The sequence below is a fragment of the Festucalex cinctus genome, chromosome 18 (assembly GCF_051991245.1).
Source record: "Festucalex cinctus isolate MCC-2025b chromosome 18, RoL_Fcin_1.0, whole genome shotgun sequence".
Lineage (NCBI taxonomy): Eukaryota > Metazoa > Chordata > Actinopteri > Syngnathiformes > Syngnathidae > Festucalex > Festucalex cinctus.
This window is the reverse complement of record NC_135428.1, coordinates 2,853,047-2,879,170: the sequence shown is the minus strand read 5'-3', so window position 1 is coordinate 2,879,170 and position 26,124 is coordinate 2,853,047. Positions and strand designations below refer to the sequence as shown.

At 41.1% G+C, this 26,124-nt stretch overlaps 1 protein-coding gene across 1 annotated transcript; it reads left to right on the top strand.

Annotated features, from left to right (window-relative positions):
* Positions 1–905: 905 nt before the first annotated feature.
* Positions 906–26,124, top strand: cltca (clathrin, heavy chain a (Hc)). The gene is made up of 30 exons (XM_077504089.1): positions 906–1,221; positions 7,031–7,238; positions 10,950–11,218; positions 11,388–11,549; positions 11,632–11,745; positions 12,077–12,250; positions 14,082–14,279; positions 14,576–14,776; positions 14,840–14,992; positions 15,102–15,224; positions 15,378–15,515; positions 15,615–15,779; positions 15,873–16,053; positions 16,900–17,063; positions 18,573–18,698; positions 18,773–18,915; positions 18,993–19,227; positions 20,108–20,230; positions 20,302–20,447; positions 20,542–20,725; positions 20,805–20,997; positions 21,551–21,708; positions 21,790–22,062; positions 22,153–22,470; positions 22,745–22,876; positions 23,357–23,467; positions 23,556–23,726; positions 23,811–24,032; positions 24,374–24,449; positions 24,996–26,124. The coding sequence occupies exons 1-30, from the start codon at positions 1,180–1,182 to the stop codon at positions 25,130–25,132; spliced, it is 5,040 nt and encodes a 1,679-aa protein (XP_077360215.1). The 5' UTR covers positions 906–1,179; the 3' UTR covers positions 25,133–26,124.

Below are 26,124 nucleotides of genomic sequence, written 5' to 3'. Positions count from 1 at the left end.
GTGCACAAATTTTTAAAAGGTACATTTTTTTGTGTACAGTTTTTTTTACATGTACATTTTTTTTTAGTACATTTTTGCAGGTACATTTTTTTATGTACACATTTGTTGCAGCTACAATTTTTTTATCCGTGCATTTTTATTTTTTGCAGGTACAATTTTTATTTCATTTTTTACAGGTACAAATCATGCTTTTTACTACGACGGCGTATAAGGGCCATGTACAAATATATATATTTGGATCAATATGAGCAATATGAGCCAGTTTAAATGTCACTTTTTTTTCTCCTCATATTGCCCCCGCCCCCTAAAAAATAAAATAAAATATTTGTACGTGGCCCTAATACGCCGTTGTATTTTACAGATACAAATTAAAACTTTTTCCTACAAGTATAATTTTTTTACGAGTTACTTTTTCACCATATTTAATTCACTCCATATCTCTCAATTTACTTCATAAGCATTCCACATGCATTCAAATCTTGGCATTCAGCTTTCAGCATTATTCCCACGCAATTTCTCTAGAAATTGCATTTAGTCTAGTTACTACAAGTAATTTTGATACAATTAATTATGTAATTTTTAGAGTGCGGTATATTGAACTCTTAGTTAAGTGCGATCTAGTTGGCCAACAGGAACAAGTGTACAACGCATATGATGAGTGATGACTTGACGTCCATTTACACAAACGAATGATGTGGCAAAAAATCAAGGCGCGGAGGACAACTAGTTCCTAGATTGACATGTGTTCCTCTTGCCTTGTATTTTTTGAATGAAGCGTTTTAATCAAATAACTAATGCATTTTCGTTTTAAATAGTAGCGTAATGCCAATGTAAGGATGAACGTGACTTCCAAAATGCACTTTTTAAAAGTGTAACTCTGTATTCATCCGCCACATTGAGCACTTCCATTTCCGGGATGTTTTTCTGTGCTTGCTAACCGCCACCGCCATTGCGGATCCAGGGAGTCGGTGTAGTGGCAGCCCGCCTTTAGATAGGGGAAGCTCGCAAGTATAAAGCCACCAGACAATTGTAAACGTACCGTCGCACCCGACAACACTTTTCACTTCCATCTTTGGAACCTCCGAACTGAGGCTCCCTGGCTGTTCGGCTGGGATCCGAGAGACGCCGTAGTTTGGTTAGCATTCGAAGAAACCGGAGGAGGGCGAGAGAGGAACCGCCATGGCTCAGATCCTGCCGATTCGTTTTCAGGAGCACCTGCAAGTAAGTGGGACGAATTCACTTTCTTTTGTGCGGTGGTTTCCTTTCATTCGTACCCAACTATGATTTTTCTTGTGGCGTAAAAGACTTCCTGGTCTAAGGCAGACATTGCTAACAAGTAAAGTTAGCCTCGCGAGCTATGCTAGCGAGCCGTGCTGGGTGGATGACGTTTATCTTAGTTAGCATCTAAGCCCCCTTGCTAACAGTTTAGTAACCCTTGTTCGCTTTACTGTGGCGTTAGTGTACTACCGATGGCTATCGACCGAAATTGTATTTTATTAACTCTGTGGTGACTTTTTTTTTTTTTTTTTTTAACGAACATTTCGTGTACTTAACAGGGCCCTTACCTTAAGCACATAGAGCACCAATATCACTCGAGTAAGTTTACGGGTTTTAACGCACGTCGCATGCAGTTGCAACTGTGTTCGCTTACTACTACACGCAGTAATTAAAATTCACGATCATGTATTTGCTTTGAATTACTTATTCACCGCCCGTTGTATATTCTATTTATTTATTTATTAAGAATCGTTTTAGCATTGGAACGCCCTAAAACATGCATTGGATGATATCACGTTAGCCAGGGTGTCAAGAAGTCATGTGATGTGCTGTGACACTGCTGTCTTTACACTTCGTGCTCAGGGAAAGAAGCAACTACTACCTCCTGATACAGCAGCAATTTAATTATTAATGGTAGATTTACAATTTGGGGATACATTCTGACGTTTGTTTAAATTGCAACTGCATTTTCACAATTCACTGGCCCTTTAATTAACTGCTTGGTACTATAATCTTGAGAACTAAGTTGCAAAAAAAAGCTCACATTCAATCCCATTGTTGGATATTTTGTGAGCAGGAATTTGAGTATAGTTGAACTACAGCATATAACTTGCCATTTCAGGACTATGTAGGCTGGCAGAAATGCGAATGCAGATTTTTCTTTTGGTATGTTTGCAGCAGTAAGGAGTAAGCAGTTAAAAAAAATGGATGTTTGCTGCAGAAAATTCACATTATAAAATCACAGTAACAAGAAAAGGATGTTGTAATTAGTAGGACTGGGAAAAAAAGTTAACCATGTCACATAAGTCGACTTTTTCGGACTCGGAAGCTCCGCCGGACCCATGTTTGGGCCATCCATGTTTTATACACTGACTTTTTTTTTTTTTTTTTTTCAGACACGCAGTATTGCAAGGGTGGCTGTGGTATGATCTTTGGCTGTTACCGAATGTCCATTCTTTAAAACCCCTTACCTCATTCATCATCATCAAAATTAGAATATTGTGATAAAGTCCTTTATTTTCTGCAATGCAATTAAAAAAAAAAAAAAAAAAAATGTCATACATTCTGGATTCACTTGGAACCACTTGCAGGTGTCTTTTCGATGTGTGTTGTGTAACCAAGAGCTCGTATTATTGAGCATTTGTGAAAAGTTTTATAAAGTGTTTACTTATTGAATTTTTGTGTTCAAATTTTTGCTGCGTAAACTTTTCATATCTTTAACGGTTATTGTGAATGAGATTGAGAGAGTAGAAGTTATCATAAAAAGTGACATATTGAGATGAAACACCCTGATTTTTTTTTTTTTTTTTTTTTTTTGTCCAGGAATAATATTAAGTGTTAAACAACGGCACCTATTGTTGAAGCCACCCACCTTTCAAGTGGGAATTTGGGGATTACAAATGCTGTTACTGTTCTCCCATTCTCTGGTTGTTTGGATCCATTTGCAAATATTCATATTATCCATCATCAACATATGCTGATGCACTAACTTCAACAAAAAGTGCTTTATTTGGCAAAGGGAAAGATGTGTCTGTTCATCTCCAGGCATGGCCAATCAAAGAGTAACCAAACATTTACATGATTGTATCTTGTTGTACCTACATTATTGTATCAGTATTGTATTTAACTAACCTGCATTTTGTTTAAATTGATTAGTAACGCCGAGACAGTGAAATGTTCTGACGTTAGGTTAGCCTAGCAGCAGAGCTAATCCAATATAAAGGACGCTTGATGGACGTTTTTATGTATTACTGCGAATCATGTAATTTGATCCCAAGATGGTGCACCTCCAATTGTGATATAATGCAGCTTAGACGAACCTATTCATTTTATTTTTGGTTAGAAACAAGATCAACCAGCTTAGTAATCTTGATATAGCCTAAATAAATCGATAATTGTAATAATTTTTGCAAGAAGGTTAATTAACAGAACTGTTAAGGGTGGAGCCCGCCACCACTGTGCAGTGCTGCCATGTTAAATTAATGTCACAACAGCGGACACAGACAGTGTCCGATGCGCACCTCCCACAGAGTGAATGTGAATGTTAACTTATTTGGCTCAGCTGCTAGGTTTGTCCTGCTCTTCAGTCATCCCCTGTCGGTGATTTTAATGTTTACAAATTGGACTAGACTCAAATAGAATCCACTGCATTGCATGCCACACTGCCTGAATTTGGGGGTTGCGTGTGGCCCATGTTGCCCATTCTTGGTTTAGATATAGATAGGTAAACGTGCCAGTGTCTTAAAGAGCAGCATAATGTTCCCCAGTTGTGCTATAGCGGAGGACTGTTGGGACTGAATGAACAGAAGAGTGAACTTCTCTTTGCTTCAAGACCTGGCTAATTGACATTCACCTCCTCACACATAACTGAATTCTTAATTGATGCATAGATTGTTTCCAAATGATGCCCATCCTTTGTTGGTGTGCAAAGAAAGTGAATGGCATGAAATACTTGTCACATCAGCAGTTATACATCTGTTGCCGAGAGCTGGTATCACCTTCCGCTTTTCAGTCTTTGCACGAAGTTTGCATTTTCATACATCACCCATTTATATAGAATGCCAAATGATGTTGAGAAAAATTTGCTAGCCTGAATGTCAAATATTCACTCGGAAATTTGACTTGTAAACTGTATATGTAAATGTAGGAGCAACTCATGGCGTTTGGAAATGCAGTACGAGTTTATTGTATCATACTTCCGCAAGGTTTGCGCTTGCCCTTTGAACTTTGCTTGTAACAGACCTGCTGATATCCCGTGACTGGCTGGCAAGGATGCAGATATGCTGAAGACTTGACATTGTGCAGCATTGTCGAAATGTGAGAGAGATTGGATGTTACGTTTGGGAGAAAAGGGAAACTGCCTAAGGGGTTTTATGGGGAAAAAAATAATCACAATAATTTTGATTGAGATTGAGATCACGATTATTATAACAATTTCAATTAATTTTAAAACTACATTTATTTAAAAACTACTCAAACTATATTCATAGCCTTACACACATTCATCCCTTCACATTGAACACTTTATTCTTGAACACTGTTCATGTCAACTATAAAATAACCATGGTAAATATCATGTGAAATTCAAGCCTCTCACCTTTTCCGCTATCATATTTATTTTATCTTATGTTATTTTCACAAGTCTGGGGACTTAAGGTTATGGAGTTGAAAATGTTCAAGCTTTTTCTACATCATGCATGCTCCACTAATGCTCAGATGAGTACTCTTAGAGGCCGGGTGGTGCCGTTCATCCATGATGTACATTGAGAAGAGAAGAAAGTAGCAATTGAATTCTATGAAAATTTAAAAACTCATATTTCACAGATTGGGAAGAATTGGTGCCTTAGTGTCATCTTACCCGTGGGTATGTTCCCACAGCATTGTGTGTGAATATTCATTATTTCAAGGACTAGCATTCCCAAAGTCGATGCTAACTCTGTTAGCACTTGAATGGGATCCTCTAGTCACTTCAGCATTGGTGCGAAGCTAGCGATGTTTTCAAAATGAAGCTTGTTTTGTATTTAAATATACAGTGGATTGAATTGTACTTGTTTAGTTTTACAGTTAATTCCAACTGAGGTATCATTAAACATGTTGAAGGACGCATTGGGATGGCACGATGGCAGAATCACATTGATTCGCGCCGGGCTTGCTACAAGCACCATGGTGCATTCAGGGTGCGTAATGTAGGGAACTTTTAAACGCACCGTGGCGTTGTGCACACTGAGTTTTTTTTTTTTTTTTTAATTATTACGTTTTAAAGATCGAGAAGTCGAAATCACAATAAAATTTCGATTAATCGTCCAGCCCTAGCGCAGCCAAAACTCTGACCTTCCAAATTATGCTTTCAACTAGATGAATAGACTCCAAGAATGAGGAATTCTTTTTCATTTCCTTTTTCTAATAGTAAATGCAGTCGTTGCTCCTTGCTCTTGACATAGCCACACCACCCAACAGTGTCACATGGTAGTGAAGGAGGCTGAACTTGGCAGGGTGTTGTTTCAGTCTCAATGGGCAATGCTCCCAAGTTTCCTGTTGTGGAGTATGGATATGATGTTGCAGGGCTCAGCACATTCAATAGCACATCCTTCCCTGCTCTTCTTTAAACTTTACATGCGATGGACAGACACAGGACTTTTTTTGTGCTGAGTAAGATGATGCTTTCCTTTTGAAGGAAATGGTAAGCAGGTTCTGCGAGCGGTCAAAACTCCACTGGAGGTGTCAGGAAAGATAATCTAGAACAACCACTGGCTTAATTTCGGAGCTTCTTGCTTAATTACATTGCCACAACCAAGTGTCAAGTGAATTCCTTCTCAGTGATGTCGTAGTAGTTTTGAGCCTACAGCGTTCTTCAGTAAAGCACTCTTTAGTAAACCAAATTGTGCTGTTGGTCATATTTCCACCACAAGTACAAGAGCCTTCAACGCATCTAGTAGGCGATTTGGAGAAACGTCCTAAGAGACCACATAGCACTGCCCAGAAAAGCAATTCAGCAGTCGCACTCAACTTGGTTCGTCAAGATCATAGAGATTATTCAAGTTTGACTTCATATCTTCTGATAGTTGCAACTTGAAACTACCCGTTGCTAGAATCATATCATAACCATGCTGGTTTCCTTTTGTTCCCCATCTGGTGTTTTAATAGTACTGAAATACTCCCAAAGCCATCTATGCCAGATAATACCAATTATGAAAGAAAGGGGTTCACACTCATATGCCACTGTGGTTGTAAACGTTGTGGCGCAAGCTTTCTTTTGCCGTTTCCTCTTATTTCTCAATACATGGTTGTAACAATGACACTGTCATTGAAATGAAAGTAGTGAATTTAAGAAGAAGAATGTTGATGTACCCTGTCCCATATTCTTGAGCAATTCCTTGATGTATCGTACTAAATGAGGGTGGCGCGGCGGATGACTGGTTAGCACGGCCGCCTCCCAGTGCGGAGGACGTGAGATTGAGTCCGGGCTTCGGCCTTCCTGGATGGAATTTGCATGTTTTCCCTGCGCCTGCGTGGGTTTTCTGTGGGTACTACGGTTTCCCGCCACATGCCAAAGACATGCATGGCAGGTTAATTGAACACTCTAAATTGTTGTCAGCAATTAAAACAGAAAGGGCTTGCGTGGTTTATTGGCGTCATTCGACGTGGCACTCACCTGCTGACAAGTCGCTCGCCGAGATGCTAACTCGCACACACAAAATAAGAATTGGTGCTAGACTTGCCATGTGTGGTCTCTCAGTCATCGTAGTGTGTGCGCTTCGAAATGCAAGCGCTTTGACTGCATTCTAGTTCGACGACATCTTGTGGTTAACTTCTAAACTGTCTCTTTAAAGTGATTTTGTGGCATAATCCTTACATGCAACTGCAATAACTGCATCAAGCCTGCCACCTATTGACTTGACCAGACTGTAACATTCTTCATTTGAAATGCTTTGCCAAGCCTTTACTGCATATAGTAAACGGTGAAAATCGGTTCTTTACCTCTCACTGCCTGTTTGTAGTTGTCCTAAAATGCTTTGCTGTTTTCCTTCCTTAGCTCCAAAATCTGGGAATCAACCCTTCCAACATAGGCTTCAGCACTCTAACCATGGAGTCAGATAAATTCATCTGTATCCGGGAGAAAGTCGGCGAGCAGACTCAGGTGGTGATAATTGACATGGCCGATCCGAATACACCAATCCGCCGGCCCATCTCAGCCGACAGCGCCATCATGAATCCAGCAAGCAAAGTCATTGCACTCAAAGGTAAGGCAATCTATTTACAAGACAGTGTTTATCAGATGCTTATACGTATGGCCTGTATTCTTTAAACCTTGACATATTTCCTAGCTGTTTTTCTATATGGAGGCAAACATTTTCGTCAGTTTCCTTAAACATCAAGCTAATTTAGTTTTCCACTTTGCCCTTTTAACCATCAGGTATGTTTAATGAATATTTGTCCTATAGCTATTTTAAATAAGCATAGTTTTATTTTATTTTTTTTAAGCATCCATGATTGCTTTGACTTTTTTTGTTGTCTTTTGTCTTTTTCTGTGCTCTTTTGTTTTTCTTTACTGCTTTCTTATGTATTTGCAGACGGTGAGTTAAAATTTAACTTTTATATTGTGGAAGTAAAATCCTGTTTACAAAAAAGACTTGTGAATCGTTGAATGCAATCAACGCTGCTTTAGTAAAATGACCAGAAAGATGTTTTGGTGTAATTTCTTCAAGGTGATACAGATTACCTTGAGTTATTTCACCCCTAATTTGCTCAAATCACTTTTTGGACCTTTTTTCTCATTTAGACCATCAGATTTTCGTCTAACTAAACAGGATTTATCTTTCACAACTTAGAGCTTGCTGGCATTCCTTCATTTTTTTTTTTTTCAAATATGAGTGATTGAATTGGAACCTGTTTTTACATATGCCAATATTCTTATTTCAATTCATATTTCTTCCTAATTTTCATTTTAAATCATGCTATCTGTCCAATATGTTGCTTTTTTTTCTCCCCTGATTGTCTTTGATATCTTTAAATCATCATATTTTGACACACGTTACCTGTCAATTGAAGGCATATAAATTCAGTCTACACAAGCGTAAAGTGCACCTGCCACCAAAATTTTAAGAGAATGTCTATGCATCAGTTTTGCGTAGGCATTGCTACCAACAGTCTACTTTAAACTATTCATATATCCATTTTTTTTTTGTTAAATCTGCCTTGGATATTTAAGCCACTGGCATGGCTTCGTGGTGTTTGATTTGGTTCTATCAAATGATTAATTCTGGATCAGTTAGTTGGATTGTTGGATGAAGCAAAGGTAGCCATAGAATTGCTGTACATGTGGCATCATATTGCTTCACACATTGTTTTTAATCAGTCATCAACACAAACATTCATTGTTTTTTTTACTATATAGTGTACAATAACATGCGATATGTGAAAACATTTACAACCAGGAAGTGGAAAATTGGATAGAAATTATTTTTGCGCATCGTCAAAATAGCTCGGTGTGTGGTCGCCATAATTCTGATTCAAGTTCCAACATTTGTCATTGGCCTCCCAATTCTTCAGTCAAGGAGTGGGCAATTAATTTTGCTTAGTCACCACACGAGAAGTTTGTTGAGGGCCAAGCCAACGTGCTCACCGCAAGCAATAAACAGTTTTCCAAACAATGTCAAACATGGCTTGTTACACAGCCGTACACAGCAGCTTCCCCGAAAAGTCATTGATTATCTTGGTCTACCTCCTCCTGCACACCAAACCCACTAAAGCCCTCTCCTTAAGTGTCGGAAAGCAACAGCCCCAGAACTCCTTCACACGCAGTCAGTGTAGTGTCTCTTGTGGTTGCGGTCAGCGTAACATCATGAGGGAAATTGGCTGATGAGCTTGTGCTGTCGTCTTGATCACATAGTAGTACAGCCTTTCAAAACCCGTTGGCAATGGTGTTTTTGTTTTTTTGCACTGCTCCACAATGTCAGGTTCCACCGACAAACTTGAATGTTTCTCTTCAAAGCGTTAAATTGAATGGTCGCACGGTGATGGAGTTGAGACGGGGGTTGCGAGGGAGTGTTCAGAGAATTGGTTTGAATAAACAAGGCCAGCTGGTGCACTCCAAAAGAGTACAAGTTCCTGAGTGTTCGTCCGAAGAGAAAAAGAGTTACAAATGCCAGGGCACAAATACCAACCCTGCCACCAATGTAGTGTGCTGTATGCGGGGCATTTATAGACACTCTTCGACGGTAGTCTTTTGGAGGCCACGTTTATTCAACATAATTCTCGATGAATACTCCTTCATAATCCCCAATGTGACTCCATCATGGCATCACTGTGCGACCATTCGCTCTAATGCTTACATTGAAATACAATGACTTAAAAGATAAGGAAGCCTCCTTCAGTATATTAATTTATAACTTCTTAATGGTTCAAGTTTTGTAGTCAGTATTGATCTTTGTATTATGAACAGTGAAGCACTCCCATCTACCCACTAGTTCCTGCTTTTGTATCATCAATGATTGTTTACAACTAAGTGTCATTTGACGCCATGAAACGTAAATAGTCACAATTCACATACCAACCCGTGATTCACTGTATCGCCCTGCGCTTGCTCTTTGAAATTTGGCTGCTGCAAATTGTTTGACTCATGGCTTAGTGATGGCAAAGTGATCGTGATGGTTGTGCTGTTCCGCCTTGGTCTTTGCTTTCTTTCACTGTGTTAATGAGTAATGAATAATGATCAAACACGGATGTCACACTGCTTCTTAATAAAGCTTAAACTCACTAAATTAACCCCCAACTAATTAAACGTGATGCAGGTGAGTAAATCTAACATGTATTTAATCTTGTGGCCTGTCATTTACAAGTGACTCAAACAAATGAAATGCGGGAAAGTTTTCCTTAAATTCTTGCTGTAGAGATGCATAATTACTTAGTTATTTACATCCATCAATCATCTTTATTTTCAATTTTTGAAGACTCTTCAATTGATGGGTTGGCCACACAGTCGGGCAGAATAGCTGGGTTGCGAAACCATTTGTAAACAATGCACTGTACAAACTTTGTTGAATTGGTAAAATCCAGTTTTGCCTTTTTAATCATTGAAATGCCATCTTAATTCAGGTATACCATATACTGAAACTCGTTGCAGTTATGCAAATGAGGGAATCATGTTCTGAGTTGTCTCGGGGCAGATTTATTTACACACATGGGCAAAATTTTTGGTACCTCTCTGTTAATGAAAGAAATCATGTATTGTCAGTACATTAACTTGAAACAAAAATAAAAAATAAAAAAAAGTAAGAAGATATTGGAACAATTACCAAGATATTGCCTTTGAAATGTGCTATACATACATAGGCTGTATATAAAATGAAACGGGCATTGACAAAAGAACATATTGTATGGACATATTAATTCAACTAAGATGCATCCTGTAGCTTCACTGGTGTCTTCAGACTTGTAATCATGTAGCCACTATGCTGTTTGGTGTCACGGTGTACGACACTGAATAAGAAGTGCAGAAGTTTCATTGATAGTTATAGAAATTGTTTGCAGCAATTTTCTCAAAAGGTTGTACAACAAAATATTTTTGTCCAGGATACTTTCGTTACTTTGCTTTTTAACATGATTTGTGTTGGACAACAATTCAAGTTATTTCAGTTACCTTTTTTTTTTCTTAATAGTGCGATACCAACAATTATGCCTATATGTGCATCTTAAATCCATCTGCCCGAAAGCAATTCATAACAGAATGAGATTTACTTGATCTTGTGTTGATGCCGTAATATTCCATTCATACTGGATGCCATATCTGACTGCAGCATGTATGGCTGTTATTGCCTGATCCAAAATTCTTTCAATTTCATTCATTGTCCTTTTCTGTTTCAATTTAGTGTTTGTCATCTGATGAATTTGTACATGTTTAATCTATAATGGCTTTTGGGTGTGGCTTTTGCCCCCTTTTCTCCCACGTTTAGCCGCCAAAACCCTTCAAATCTTCAACATTGAAATGAAGAGCAAAATGAAGGCACACACCATGACGGACGACGTTACCTTTTGGAAGTGGATTTCCCTTAATACGGTCGCACTTGTGACTGACACCGCGGTCTACCATTGGAGCATGGAGGGTGACTCGCAGCCCGTCAAAGTCTTTGACCGCCACTCCAGCCTGGCAGGCTGCCAGATTATCAACTACCGCACTGACGCCAAGCAAAAGTGGCTCCTCCTCATTGGTATTTCAGCACAGGTAATTTAGCATATTTACTTGGTTACCACAGGCGTCATCATCCTTTTTGAGGAGGAGGAATATATTTTCCGGAAATGTTTGGAGTTTTGAATTGTGTGACTCTAGAATACGTTAGTAGTGTGCTATTGGTCACAAACAAATATTTGTGTTTCTCTTTCATTCTTCCTAGCAAAATCGGGTGGTGGGAGCCATGCAGTTGTACTCTGTGGATAGAAAGGTTTCCCAGCCTATTGAAGGACACGCTGCCAGCTTTGCCCAGTTCAAGATGGAGGGGAATTCTGAGGAGTCAACACTTTTCTGCTTTGCTGTCAGAAGTCAGGCTGGTGGGAAGGTAAATGAGCATCAAGGAGAAAGATTTCAATGTTCTTGGCATTTACACTATAAACAATTCGCTGCTTTTTTAACCTCTGTAGTTGCACATCATTGAAGTGGGAACCCCACCAACTGGCAACCAGCCATTTCCAAAGAAAGCAGTGGATGTCTTCTTCCCTCCAGAAGCCCAAAATGACTTCCCTGTCGCCATGCAGGTATATATGCTTGTAGAATTGAAAACGGATGGGGATGGGGTTATTATGCATATCGATTGCAATCTCGGTATAAAGACTTTTTAACTGCTGGATGGACGTCTTCATTCTGCACCCTTTTGACATTAGTCCATCCCATGACATTGCTTTAGCATAAAACAACAAGGTTGGAACATGTCTGAATTTGAAATGATACCGCACAGTTGTTTTCTGCTAACATTTATTTATTTATGTATTTGTTTTTTTATTTATTCGTTCATTTATTATTATTATTATTATTATTATAATTGTTATTGTTATTGTTGTTGTTATTTTTATTATTATTGTTTTTCAGATCAGCTCAAAGCAAGATGTAGTCTTCCTCATTACGAAATATGGCTACATTCACCTGTATGACTTGGAAACCGGCACCTGTATCTATATGAACCGCATCAGTGGAGAGACCATCTTTGTCACAGCTCCTCATGAGGCCACTTCAGGCATCATTGGGGTCAACAGGAAGGGGCAGGTAAGTCTCAAGGCACTATCAACAGCATTATCTTACTTTTTAAAAAAAAAAGTGTTTAGTTTTAAAATATTAAGACAAACTCTTGCTTTTGAATACCCAAGCACTCACATTAAAATGGCACCCATAAGCTTTTGCGCCTCCTCGTCTGCACAGCATCACCTCTGAGCCTTTGGATGAAAGCGGTGTAAATTATCCAAGGTGTGTAGTGTTTCACACTGAGAAGTAGTTGCATGTCATGCTGAACCAGAAATGAGAACTGGATCCAGCCAGCTGATGAAGAATATTCCAGCCAGGCCATGCGGCACATGAATAATTGAGGGAAAAGAAGAAAACTGATCCGAAGGCAGTGATGGTTCTGGCTACATGTCGAGGCACTGAACTGCGAATGTGTGTGTAGCAGTAGTCTGTCTACGGTGGCAGCCATCTGGAAAATAATAGACCGCTGTCACTGTCCGTGCTTCCAGTCTTGTCAATAGGTTGACCGCAATATTGGCAACCTGATACAAACTCGTGCATCAAGCAGCCACTTGCAGAAAATAGGTTTTATTATCAAACTTTCATTTAGATGAATGCTAAATTTCCCAATCAGATAACGCACCTAAAACTAACTTTGCTTTTAATCTATTTGTTTTGGGAATGCATTTGGTCAAAGTCAAAAGTTGTTGAGTAAGCCATGACCATAATGTGCTTTTTATCCTCGAGTTTCTTTTAGTAAATCCATAAAACCATTAAATCCTGTTGATACAGTTGTTGTTGTTTGCAAACAAACCGCAATGTCACTCAGCATCCACTGTGCAGTTGCTTGGAGGAAGACATCACAGAACTAAAAACTGGTTAAACATAGGGTTACTCTGATATCTTTATCTTTAACACCGTGCGACTTACAGCTTCAAGTCATAGATAATAGTAGAAACACTGTAATGGAGGGATTAAAATGTTTTTTCCAATTACTGTTTATTAAGCAATTATCCGTCGCCATGCCTTCCAGTCAGGTGTGCGGTTGACTCCAATGGAGTAAGCAGGATGTAGTCAAGCAGGTGATACTACTTCAGAATCTCTTCCCAGACAGCCTTGTGTAATTGGAATTATGTCAATATAGCAATATGTCTGACAGTGGCCATGAATACTGAGATGATAATCTTGTCCCATTATTTTGTGCATGTGGTCATAATATTGTGGCTGGTTGTTGTATACGGTACTCAGCACTATTTTAAAATTCTTGTAGGATCATTTGTACTGATTTGATTTTTACCCGTATAATGTAAGTAACAGAGGCTGCGTTAATGTTGACGAGAATGAGGTCTCCTCAACTATGGTAATAGATGGTCTGACCTGCTGAGCTGAATATCGAGGCGGCCAACACAGACCGTCTTTCTCCTCAGCAACACCCCCCAACTCCCTTAAACCACTACTTCTTTCAGCTCCCTTTATTTAGATGCCAGACTGCTCACAAAAACCGTGAGTGACACTGACCTGCTCAGAATACATTTGTATTCAGACGCCACAGCCCAAGGCCAGACAGAGACTTAATGTGACCCACTGAGATTCAGCTGAGTTAGCTTTAGAGCATATTTAAGATATTTGTCATATGCTTGCAAGGTTAGTTAAAAGGCCATCCAGTACAGATTGTACTCTGTGGAAGGCAACACAAAAAGTGTTATTTATATTTTCATAGATTTCTATTCATGTTGTTCATCAAGTCAAGCAGATTTGAATAAAGTTTGTTTTAAAAATCTAATAAGAAGCTCCGGGCATGTAAATCCCAACATTCTGCTCAAGTGCATACCAAGAGATGTTATTGAAATGTTCCGTCTATATCAATGTAATCCAGGTGCTGTCTGTCTGTGTGGAGGAAGAAAACATCATACCGTACATCACCAATGTGCTGCAGAATCCAGATCTGGCGCTACGTTTGGCCGTCCGCAACAACCTCGCCGGCGCCGAAGAGCTCTTTGCTCGCAAATTCAACAACCTGTTTGCGGCTGGCAACTACTCAGAGGCTGCCAAGGTGGCTGCCAATGCACCAAAGGTACTCTTCCTGTTAGCCTTACACTAATACAGTGCACTGTATTATTAGCCGGGCTGTGCACAAATCAGCATTGACTCGAATTAAGATGGGAATTGGATGTTAAAATAAGCGCCGAATCAGAATTTTCGGTCAGGAAGAGTCAACAAAGGGTATTCAAAGTAATGTCAAAGGAAAAACATAATTGGGGACTTTCAACATGTTCATAAAAGTAGCATATTGACACGCAAGTCTCAGAATGGACTGTCTAGCATCAATGACACTTCTCTCTTTTTACTGTCTGATAATTTTCCTTTAAGGGTATTTTGCGAACCCCGGACACCATCCGTCGCTTCCAGGGCGTGCCCACCCAAGCAGGCCAGACTTCCCCGCTGCTGCAGTACTTTGGGATCTTGTTGGACCAGGGTCAGCTCAACAAATTTGAATCTCTGGAGCTTTGCAGGCCTGTCCTCCAGCAGGGACGAAAGCAGCTTTTAGAGAAGTGGCTCAAGGAAGACAAGGTATTCGATGTCTGTCTGAATTTATGTCCTCCATTGTATTTACTGTACTTGGCTTATTTATAGTTGGAGTGCTCTGAGGACCTTGGGGACCTGGTGAAGGCAGTGGATCCCACCTTGGCGCTGAGTGTCTACCTTAGGGCCAATGTTCCCAACAAAGTCATTCAGTGTTTTGCGGAGACTGGCCAGTTCCCCAAGATTGTCCTTTATGCCAAAAAGGTACGTTTATCTGCTTAATTACTTCAATTACAAATAAACCTAAACTATCATAAAACCTTGTAATTGTTTTTTTGTTTTGTTTTTCCTCCCCCCCCCCCTTCTTCTTCAGGTGGGCTACACTCCAGACTGGATCTTTCTTCTTCGAAATGTAATGCGGATCAACCCAGAACAAGGCCTTCAGTTTGCCCAGATGCTTGTGCAAGACGAGGAGCCTCTGGCTGACATTACACAGGTTAGATAGGATAATGGCGTAACTACGTTTTGGAATTTTTCCTTAATTATGTTTCCTGTGTGACTAAAATCTGTTTTACGTTATCTGAGTAGAACTCAACCAGACATGATGTACAGCCAGGTAATTTGTTCTCATCTCCATTTGTGTGCTCAGATCGTGGATGTATTCATGGAATACAATCTGATCCAGCAGTGCACCTCATTCCTGCTGGATGCCCTAAAGAACAATAGACCGTCTGAGGGACCTCTCCAGACCCGCCTGCTGGAGATGAACCTCATGCATGCCCCTCAGGTGAATATATGGTTTGCAGAAAGGACATAAATCCATGTATCTTAAATATGTTTTTGTTTAACATTTCATTACTTTTTTTTTTTTTGGTCATGACTATAGGTTGCTGATGCCATCCTGGGCAACCAAATGTTCACCAACTATGACCGAGCGCACATCGCCCAACTTTGCGAGAAGGCCGGACTGCTGCAAAGGGCATTGGAGCACTACACTGACCTGTATGACATCAAGCGTGCTGTGGTGCACACACATCTTCTCAACCCTGAGGTAGAACTACCTGTGTTTAATCTAAGGAACTTCAAAGCAATGTTTCAGTGTATATGAACAGGACAAAACTGTTGAATCCTCTTAAAATTCCAGTGGCTGGTGAACTTCTTTGGCTCGCTGTCTGTGGAGGACTCTTTGGAGTGCCTCAGGGCCATGCTGTCAGCCAACATCCGCCAAAATCTGCAAATATGTGTGCAAGTGGCGTCCAAGTACCATGAGCAGCTTACCACACAGTCTCTCACAGAGCTTTTTGAATCCTTCAAGAGCTTTGAAGGTGAGATCACTTGAAGGTCCCATTTCACACAGATTTTGTCTTTTGACATCCTTTTATCCAGTTTTCATGATAACTCAGGTTAGATGCCCCTTTTTCAAGATGTCTGGCAGAGAAGACTGATTTCTCATTAATCATTATGTAAATAATATGGAGGTAACAGTATTGTAAATATTGCTGTCTGTTATTAAAAGTTTGTTTACAATGCTTTTGGAATTCAGAAGCGAAACATCGCCCTCTGCTGTCAACGTGAAAACCACTGTGCATAGCAAAGTCTGCGGGATGCTACAGAGGCTATGTGACTAATTGTATTTCTCTTTTTGTTAACCCTGGGAAGAGAATTGAGATCCACACTCGGTCTCAACCAAGTTCATATAGCTCATAGGGACGGTTAAGCACCCGTGGATTTGCATTTTCAATTTTTTTTAGTCTTGATATTTTTATTTCTGACTTGTGCTTTCAAAAGCTGATGATAAAATTCAGGAAATGGTGTGTTTTGTGAACAAGAGTCAGACTTGTTCATGGTATTGAACTCCCTCCTGAGCTTTAGTGACATGTAGTCTGTTTCATGTCCCCAAACTTGAATTCAGCAATTAGGCCAGAACAAATGCAGGACAATCAATAAACTGTGCAGAATGGACCACAGGGTTTAGATTAGATTAGATGGATGGATTGGTTTCTAAAATATTTTTACTCCTTATTTTCTGAATTTGGAAATAAATTTACGTTCCATGTTGTCCAAATCATTTTCTAATTGTTTGCATGGTGGGTAAACATGTTTGTTGTGTCACCTTATACTTGTATGTTTGGCTTTCTGGGTCTTGTATAAACTTTGTCTCAATCTTTCAGGTCTCTTCTACTTCTTGGGCTCAATCGTCAACTTCAGCCAAGACCCCGAGGTTCACTTCAAATATATCCAGGCTGCTTGCAAGACTGGCCAGATTAAGGAAGTGGAGCGCATCTGTCGAGAGAGCAACTGTTACGATCCTGAGCGCGTCAAGAATTTCCTGAAGGTGAACACACCGTTGCCGCTTAAATTCACTTGAATGACATAATATCTCAATTTCTTGGTGTTCCATGATTTCATGAACTATTGTAGGTTTTGTTGCCCTTTGTTGGGTGCTCTATCACTGCATTATCAGAACTGTTTTCCCCAAATGATATACAGTTGGTACCTTGACTTCTGATCTCAAGATATGAACCCTGTCGCTCATCCTTTTTTATTATTTTTTTTTAACTTTGACTTGAAATACGACTGCTAGTAGATGCTAAGAGTCGTGTTTTATTGCCACTCCCAGAAACTTGTAGAGTAATGCAGTCCCAGGTACAGTACTTATTCATATACCGGTATATATTTTTTATTTTGGTTACGTGTTAGGATAAAGCAGTGTCTGAAAGTGGCTGGCACCGAATGAATTGAATATGTTGCGTATGAATACGACGTGGGAAAGCTTGCCTACACACATTAAGTAATGGGTACTTGAAGACAAAAGGAGGGAGCAACGCATTTTGGCAGACAATCTATCAATACTCGCAGGTATTTAGGCTAGTTTTTCCCTATGTAACAAACGACTATTACTGTTTAACCATGTCTGTATTGCACTGCCCTCTGGTGGTAGAGGCGCACATGCCAAAAGGAGCCGCATAGTGAATTAGTCATAAGGCTAAGCTATTTAATTCTTTCCATTTTATTTGTTAGAAATGCGTTTTTATCAAGTACAATGCTGTTGAGAACCATTTCACTTGGTGAGATAAGCGGTCACAGAATGAAGTCAAATCATAAGTTACTACTATCTTAAACTTTATATAGTGTGTCCTTTATATTGCAAAGTACTTAAAGTGCATTTTAACTCAGCACTTTGAAAGCTTTTTTTTTTTCGTCGTAAGTGTTCAACCAACTATTACAGCAGTAAATTATTTCTTGTGCTTTTCCTCTTCTGTCCTTGGAATGGCAGGACATGTATCAGGTAAATGTGTCTTTCCACATCGAAAATGATCTCTCATTTTAATGTTATTGTCTCTGTTTTCTTTAATTTGAGGCAAGAGATTGAAACTGGGATTTGTGTGGTCGTGTATGTTCCCATACACCAAAATCCATCTACGTACAGATGCAGCAAGTGCTCGCATATCTTTAGTTAGACCAAGCTGTCCATCCTTTACCTGTGGCTGCAGACATTGGTGAACTAGCTAGTTCCCAGTACTCCTTATGTGAATAAAAAATTGTGGTGTCAGTAGTACAGTGCATAGTCCTTCAGTAGAGCCTCAAGTCTGTGCATCATGTTACTGGATTATACAAATTGCACAATCCCAGTTTGGTAATCCTGTGTGGGAAGAAGCCATCATTGGCTTCTTATATAGGCAGACAGCTACTACGAGGATGTCTTCGTTGTAGTTGCAAGCCCTGTCTCATTTAATAATGCATCACATGAGCTGGGTTCACATATCTGGTGACTGGTGGTGTTGGTTTGGTTGCGGTTACAATAAAGCACCCCCCCTCCCCCTTTGCTGTGTGTCATGGACAGGAAGCAAAATTGACCGACCAGCTGCCGCTCATCATCGTTTGCGACCGTTTCGACTTCGTCCATGACTTGGTCCTGTACTTGTACCGCAACAACCTGCAGAAGTACATTGAGATCTATGTTCAGAAGGTAATGATAGAAGTTATTTTAGACAGTATTTTATAACCTTGCAATGCAAACTTAATGCCTCACCTGTGTTTTAGGTGAACCCAAGTCGTCTGCCTGTGGTAGTCGGGGGTCTCTTAGATGTGGACTGCTCGGAAGATGTCATTAAAAGCCTCATCCTGGTCGTCAGGGGACAGTTTTCAACGGACGAACTGGTGGCTGAGGTGGAAAAGAGGAACAGGTACAACAGCAATTTGGTGCGATGGATGGAATGTCACAGTGAGCATCATGCCGCTTCTTTTGTGTGTGTGTTCAAAGACTCAAGCTTCTGCTGCCATGGCTGGAGTCTCGCATACATGAGGGCTGCGAGGAGCCAGCTACCCACAATGCCCTGGCCAAGATCTACATTGACAGCAACAACAACCCTGAACGCTTCTTGAGGGAAAACACGTTCTACGACAGCCGTGTGGTTGGCAAGTACTGTGAGAAGAGAGACCCCCACCTGGCCTGCGTGGCCTATGAGAGGGGCCAGTGTGACCAGGAGCTGATCAACGTAAGGCTTAATTTCTTCATTTGCGTGGCTCTTTTTTTGGTGGCTGAACAATTTCAGCAAATTCAATGCAATGTAGTAGAATTCATTTTCATCTTGCAAAGGCTGCAATTTGGAAGGCAAAATAAGTGCTTCGTTTCAGTCAATCAGTAGCCTTTATTTTATATTGTATTTTACTGTCTAGATTAGTTCAGTGCTTAAGAAGTGCTGTCCACATGTTTACATCATCAAACATGAAAGGGGTAAAAAAGCCACAGGCTTGTTTGCATTATTGATGTAAACTGGTTTATGGTGTTAGAGAGCTGATATTTTGTTGTGATAGCGTTGAAATAATTGCTGGTTTGTTGAAAATGACCTTGAAAAATTTAATTGCAATTAAATTTCAATTTTGAGGGACACAATGCAATTGGGTTATTTTCCAAAGTCGTTTAGCTGTCCTACAGTTTATTGCGTGTGTTTGTAAAATGATCATATTAAATCATGATCTCAATATTGACGACAAAAATTGCATTAAAGGTTAAAGTACCACTGATTGTCGCACCCATCTAAGTGGCGTGAGATTCGTTCTCTGCATTTGACCCAGCCACTGAGGAAGCGGTGAGCAGCAGCAGGTGCTTGTGCTCTGGGATCATTTGGTGATCTTACCCACCAATTCTAACCCTTAATGCTGAGTGTCAACCAGGGAGGCAAATGGGTCCTGTTTTTATAGTCTTAGCTATGACCCGGCAAGGATTGAACCCACGATCTCCCAGCCTCAGGATCGACACTCTACCACAAGCCCTGAGGAGCTGGCATCATTAAATGACACCATTTTTCATAATCGTTGAGTACAACTCTTTTCCTGCTCCCCCTGCACATTCTCAAGCTGTTTATTTCCAAACAGGTCTGCAATGAGAACTCACTGTTCAAGAGCTTGTCTCGTTACCTGGTGCGTCGTAAAGATCCTGATCTCTGGGCCAGTGTGCTGCTGGAGACCAACCCTTACAGACGACCACTTATCGACCAGGTGTTCACATCGACATTCGGTTGACAATCAGTGCCTTCCCTACATCTCTATAAGCTTTTCATGTCTCGCAGGTGGTGCAGACGGCACTGTCAGAGACCCAGGACCCAGAAGAGGTGTCAGTCACAGTCAAAGCCTTCATGACTGCCGACTTGCCCAATGAGCTCATTGAGCTACTGGAGAAGATTGTGTTGGACAACTCTGTCTTCAGTGAACACAGGTGTTTACTTGCGTCCTGAATTTCATGACGTTTTATGAAGAGCAAATGACAAAAATATGTGCTGAAAGAGAGTGTCTATGGTTCTTGCCTGCAGAAATCTGCAGAATCTCTTGATCTTGACGGCGATCAAAGCCGACCGTACACGCGTGATGGAGTACATCAACAGACTGGACAACTACGACGCTCCCGATATCGCCAACATCGCCATCAGCAACGAGCTGTTTGAGGAGGCGTTTGCCATCTTCAAAAAGTTTGATGTCAACACATCAGCCGTGCAGGTTAGTGGTTATTTCTTGATACCTAATGCATTTAGTTAATTAATTTATTGACTCCTTATATCCTCCTCTTTGTGTCTAGGTGCTGATTGAACACATAAGCAACCTGGACCGGGCCTACGAGTTTGCGGAGCGCTGCAATGAACCTGCGGTGTGGAGCCAGCTGGCCAAGGCTCAACTCCAAAAGGGTCTCGTCAAAGAGGCCATCGACTCCTACATCAAAGCCGACGACCCCTCTGCATACATGGAGGTCGTGCAGGCTGCAGATAAGAGCGGTAAGGAGGAAGAGCCACACGTTTTGCGCAAACCTCGCAGGTCATTAACAGTGAGCGCGGTGCCATCTGGTGGACAGAAATTAAATACGTCTTCGTGTGCTTTTTGAAACAGTCCACTGCAAAAGAGGGCATTTTAGGTGATTGGGTTAAAATAATTACCAATCTGTTGCCTGAGACCTTACCTAAATTGGGATTAGAGAATTTGAATACCACCAGAGGGTGCTCCAACTGCACAAATGGAAATCAACCTGACTTATTTAACAGATGTTGCTTTTAAATATCGTGAACATGACAACAACTTTGCGGCACTTTTAATCTGTTAAATATGTGATTAAGTGAGCACCTCTGAAATATGCTTTAGTGTCAGTTGGTTGAGTACTTTTGCTGTTGTTATTATTATTACATAGGCTGTTAGGGCTTTTCAGTCAACAGTCAAGCTATCAAACATTAAAAAATAACTTGGGGTGTGAATGTCACAAGGATAGTGTCCTTGTCATCCAAAGGTCAATTGTGTAGTCAGAATTCACACATTACTGTATTGCTGTACTTTTAGGTAACTGGGAGGACTTGGTCAAATTCCTCCAGATGGCCCGTAAGAAGGCCCGCGAGTCCTATGTGGAGACGGAGCTGATCTTCGCTTTGGCTAAGACCAATCGCCTAGCCGAACTGGAAGAGTTCATCAACGGACCCAATAATGCTCACATTCAGCAGGTAAGCCGTCTCATAATTATGCCGTTGTGCTACCTGGTCAAAACTCAAACTTTGTAAATGTTTTTATTTACAATCTGATAGGTCGGCGACCGCTGCTACGACGAGAAAATGTACGAGGCCGCCAAGCTGTTATACAACAACGTCTCCAACTTTGGCCGCCTGGCTTCAACCCTTGTGCACCTCGGGGAATACCAGGCTGCCGTAGATGGCGCCCGTAAGGCCAACAGCACCCGCACCTGGAAGGAAGTCTGCTTTGCCTGCGTGGATGGGCAGGAATTCCGACTGGCTCAGATGTGCGGCCTCCACATTGTGGTGCATGCCGACGAACTGGAAGAGCTGATCAATTACTACCAAGTGAGAAAGATTTTTGAAATGAAGTCATTTTGAAACGTGACAAAGATGAGCTGTCCCCACTTTAATGTTATCCTCCATCTTCCCCTTCAGGACCGCGGTTACTTTGAGGAGCTGATCACCATGCTGGAGGCGGCACTGGGTCTGGAGCGCGCACACATGGGCATGTTCACGGAGCTGGCCATCCTTTACTCCAAGTTCAAGCCGCAGAAGATGAGGGAGCACCTGGAGCTGTTCTGGTCAAGGGTGAACATCCCCAAGGTCCTGAGAGCGGCGGAGCAAGCGCACCTGTGGGCCGAGCTGGTTTTCCTGTACGACAAGTATGAGGAGTTCGACAACGCCATCATCACCATGATGAACCACCCGACAGATGCTTGGAAGGAAGGACAGTTCAAAGACATCGTCACCAAGGTATACTTGAATTGTGTTTTAAAAAAATAAAATAAAAAAAGGGCCAAGCTATTTGACATCATCATCATTAGGAGTTGGGTGTTTGACGGTTTTTAACATTTCAAGAATTTTCGGATGTGCACTCTCAACTGCTTGAACACAGCCCAATTCCATTCAATGGATGTAATTGTTCATCACTTGACAAGCAAATGGATTATTGTGCCCATGCCAAATGTTTTGTACATGATTTAAGATTGCAGTTAAATTGCATGTTGTCCTTGTTAACCTTTTGTAGGTGGCCAATGTTGAACTTTACTACAAAGCCATCCAGTTCTATTTGGAGTTCAAGCCCTTGTTATTGAATGATCTGCTCATCGTGCTGTCTCCAAGACTGGACCACTCTCGCGCTGTTAATTTCTTCAGCAAGGTATTCTTTTAGCTTCTCGCAATCAAAGAATGTTAAGTAGTAGTTGCAGCAAAGAAAGAAGCTAAGCTGCCTCTTGACTGGTAACATTAAAATGATCAACTTTTCTCATTAGCATTTTTACTGTGGTGTGGTGCATGACTGGGAGATGCACTGAACAAACATTAGGTTCAACCGGTTTCTCCAACAACAATAATGCAGGCTTCAGATCACTTCCTAATTGGCTATTTTCCATTTCACATCACCATCTCGGAGTCTGTGGAATGTGGATTGGGCGATCTCGATGTTGATCACACTCATGAGGATTTTGAGATTAAACTTTTATGGTTGTTAGGCAGAATCACTCTTGTCTCACCCTACACAACGTTGTGTATAATCTTTTGGATATGAAGGGAAGTAAAAAAAAAAAATAATTCAAATTTGGCCCTGAGACAGCATCCATGTTTTTTTTGGATTGGGCGCAATGATGTGTTATTTCGACAGGTGAAACAGCTGCCACTGGTTAAGCCCTACCTGCGCTCAGTGCAGAACCACAACAACAAGTCAGTCAATGAAGCACTTAACAACCTCTTCATCACAGAGGAGGATTATCAGGTCAGGTTCATTGCCTTTTTTTTTTCTTTTTTTTTTTTTGCAGGAAAAGTTATTCCAGTTCATTAATCATATTTTAAATTTCTCTCAGGCATTGAGGACATCAATAGATGCCTACGACAACTTCGACAACATCTCACTTGCGCAGCGTCTGGAGAAGCACGAGCTGATTGAGTTCCGAAGAATTGCCGCGTATCTTTTCAAGGGCAACAACCGCTGGAAACAGAGCGTGGAGCTCTGTAAGAAGGACAGGCTATACAAGGTGCTTTTCCACGCAAAAAAAAAAAAAAACTCGTAAGACTGCGGCTTTTTTTTTTTTTTCACCACCGTGGTGTGCTCCCTGCAGGACGCCATGCAATACGCAGCAGAGTCGAAGGACACGGAGCTGGCCGAGGAGCTGCTGTCCTGGTTCCTGCAGCAGAACAAGAAGGAGTGTTTTGCAGCATGCTTGTTCTCCTGCTACGACCTGCTGAGGCCTGACGTGGTGCTGGAGACCTCCTGGAGGCACAACATCATGGACTTTTCTATGCCATACTTCGTTCAGGTCATGAGAGAACACCTCACTAAGGTAAGTCATGTACGTATTGTCGTGCATTTGGGAAGCAAGTGGATGAAATCTTTCCTATGCCATCGCCATAATAAAGTTTGGCTGTTCATACTTGATCGATCCGCTGAGCCGGATGACTTACTATGCCATGTGAAGTTCAGTTGCTAATCTTACTGCTAATTTGTGGACTTTTGATGCTCATGGAGCAGAAGATTTGTTTGGTATTTGAGGCTTATTTATCTGATCAGATGTTAGTTGAAGTCAAAATGGAACTGGAGTATTTGACTCGTTTAAACTGCACTTGAGTCATAACTAAGTATGTATAGTATAAGTAGAAGGCTTTTTTTTTTGTTCTTTGATAGGTGGACAAGCTTGAAACCTCAGAATCACTAAGGAAAGAAGAGGAACAAGCAACAGAGACGCAACCAATCGTCTATGGTAACTGTTCTAATCATTAGTACTCATTTGGATACAATGCAAGATTTCCTCACTGTGTTGTGCATCCAAATTTGTAGACGGGTTGTTTAAAAAAGAAAAAAAAAAAATCATCTGTAAAATTTGTGCTTTTTTACCACAATTATGTGTCACATGCTTTAGTCAAAATATCCCACGCATCAATAATTAATTAAAGGCGAAGTCGACCCCCAAATTTTTCTTGACAATATATGCGATGCAGCCCCACCATCACAGTTGCTCAGGTCTCACCAAGCAACCAATCACGGCTCAGCTTCAGAAAATAGGTTAGCTGTGATTGGTCGTTGCCTGAGCCCTGTCTGACTGTGATGTCATCTTCAGTCGACAGCAAATGACAATATGGCCGCCCCCCGAGATGGATAAAAACGGCTGGATTTTTGCTTTAGAACTCATTCCACAAATGTAATGTTAATCAGAACGTAATGTTTAGACTAGTGAGCTCATATAACATTGTTTAAACAAAAAAAAAAAAAAAATATTCCAAATATTTTTGCATGTCAATATTTGTAGGCACACCCCAGCTGATGCTGACAGCAGGCCCCAGCGTAGCCGTGCCCGCCCAGCAAGCGTACGGCTACGGCTACCAGGCGCCGGCCGCCGCGTACGGTCAGCAGGCCGCCGCGCCAGGTTTCGGCTACGGCATGTAAGCGATCCCGCCGCCCTTCTGTCCACGTGTGGACTGGAGCCCGCAGACCTTCAGCAGACCTGCCCTCAACACGGAGCAAATTAGGGATCATACAAAGACCCCCTCCCCTTTTTTTTGTACTTTTCTCCCTTGCAAGCTTTCATGAAGGACTCTTTGTTTTGTTTTCAAAGATTTAATCACAAAAAGAGTAATTTTCTCACATTCCGTATTGACTAGATTAATTTCTTCTATTTTATTTGAAAGGTATGTGGTTTGTGTATAATAAGGGTGGGCGGGGGTCAGGTTGGGTGAAGAGCTCGTCCTCTTCTCAGTTGTGAAGCTTCTGATTTGCACTCAGTAATGAGAAGAAATTAATGTCGACCCTCTTCCTGTTTGCGTGTGCGAGAGCAGCTTCCTGACTGTAAACCGCATTTAATGTTGTATATTCCGCCACAAAATCCGCTTTGAGATCCGTTTCGTTTGATTATGTCCGCCACAGTCCGGAAACACAACATCGCCCCCCCCCCACAAAACACTCTTCAGGGCCGAATGTCGAAGGAGAGTATTTTCAGATAAGGTCGACTCTTTTTCCAGTCTATGCAGGACTTTGTACATCCAGACGACACGCCGTTGTGCTTTCTATGCGATCGGGACGTGGGACCATTCCAACTCAGGAGGGAAGCACACCCATAATGCGCCCCTCTATATGCTGCAGCTCGTTTCTGCACCTGCTCGTCTGGGTCACTGCGGAGATTCTCGGAACAAAGATCCTCTTGTTGTTCAGGATTGTCACAGGACTCGTGGTAATTTGAAGTATATATAGATATATATATATATCAAAGTTTGCATCTATACAGAAAATCGTCAACTCCTTTTCGAATTTATAATCCTGGCTAAATTATCCACGTTGAAATTGTGCACTTACGATACTTGATTGTGCATAATCAGGATGAATGAAACCGCGGTTTTGTTTTCCACTAAAGAAAAAAAATAAAGGCTTCTGGTTTGTCAAAA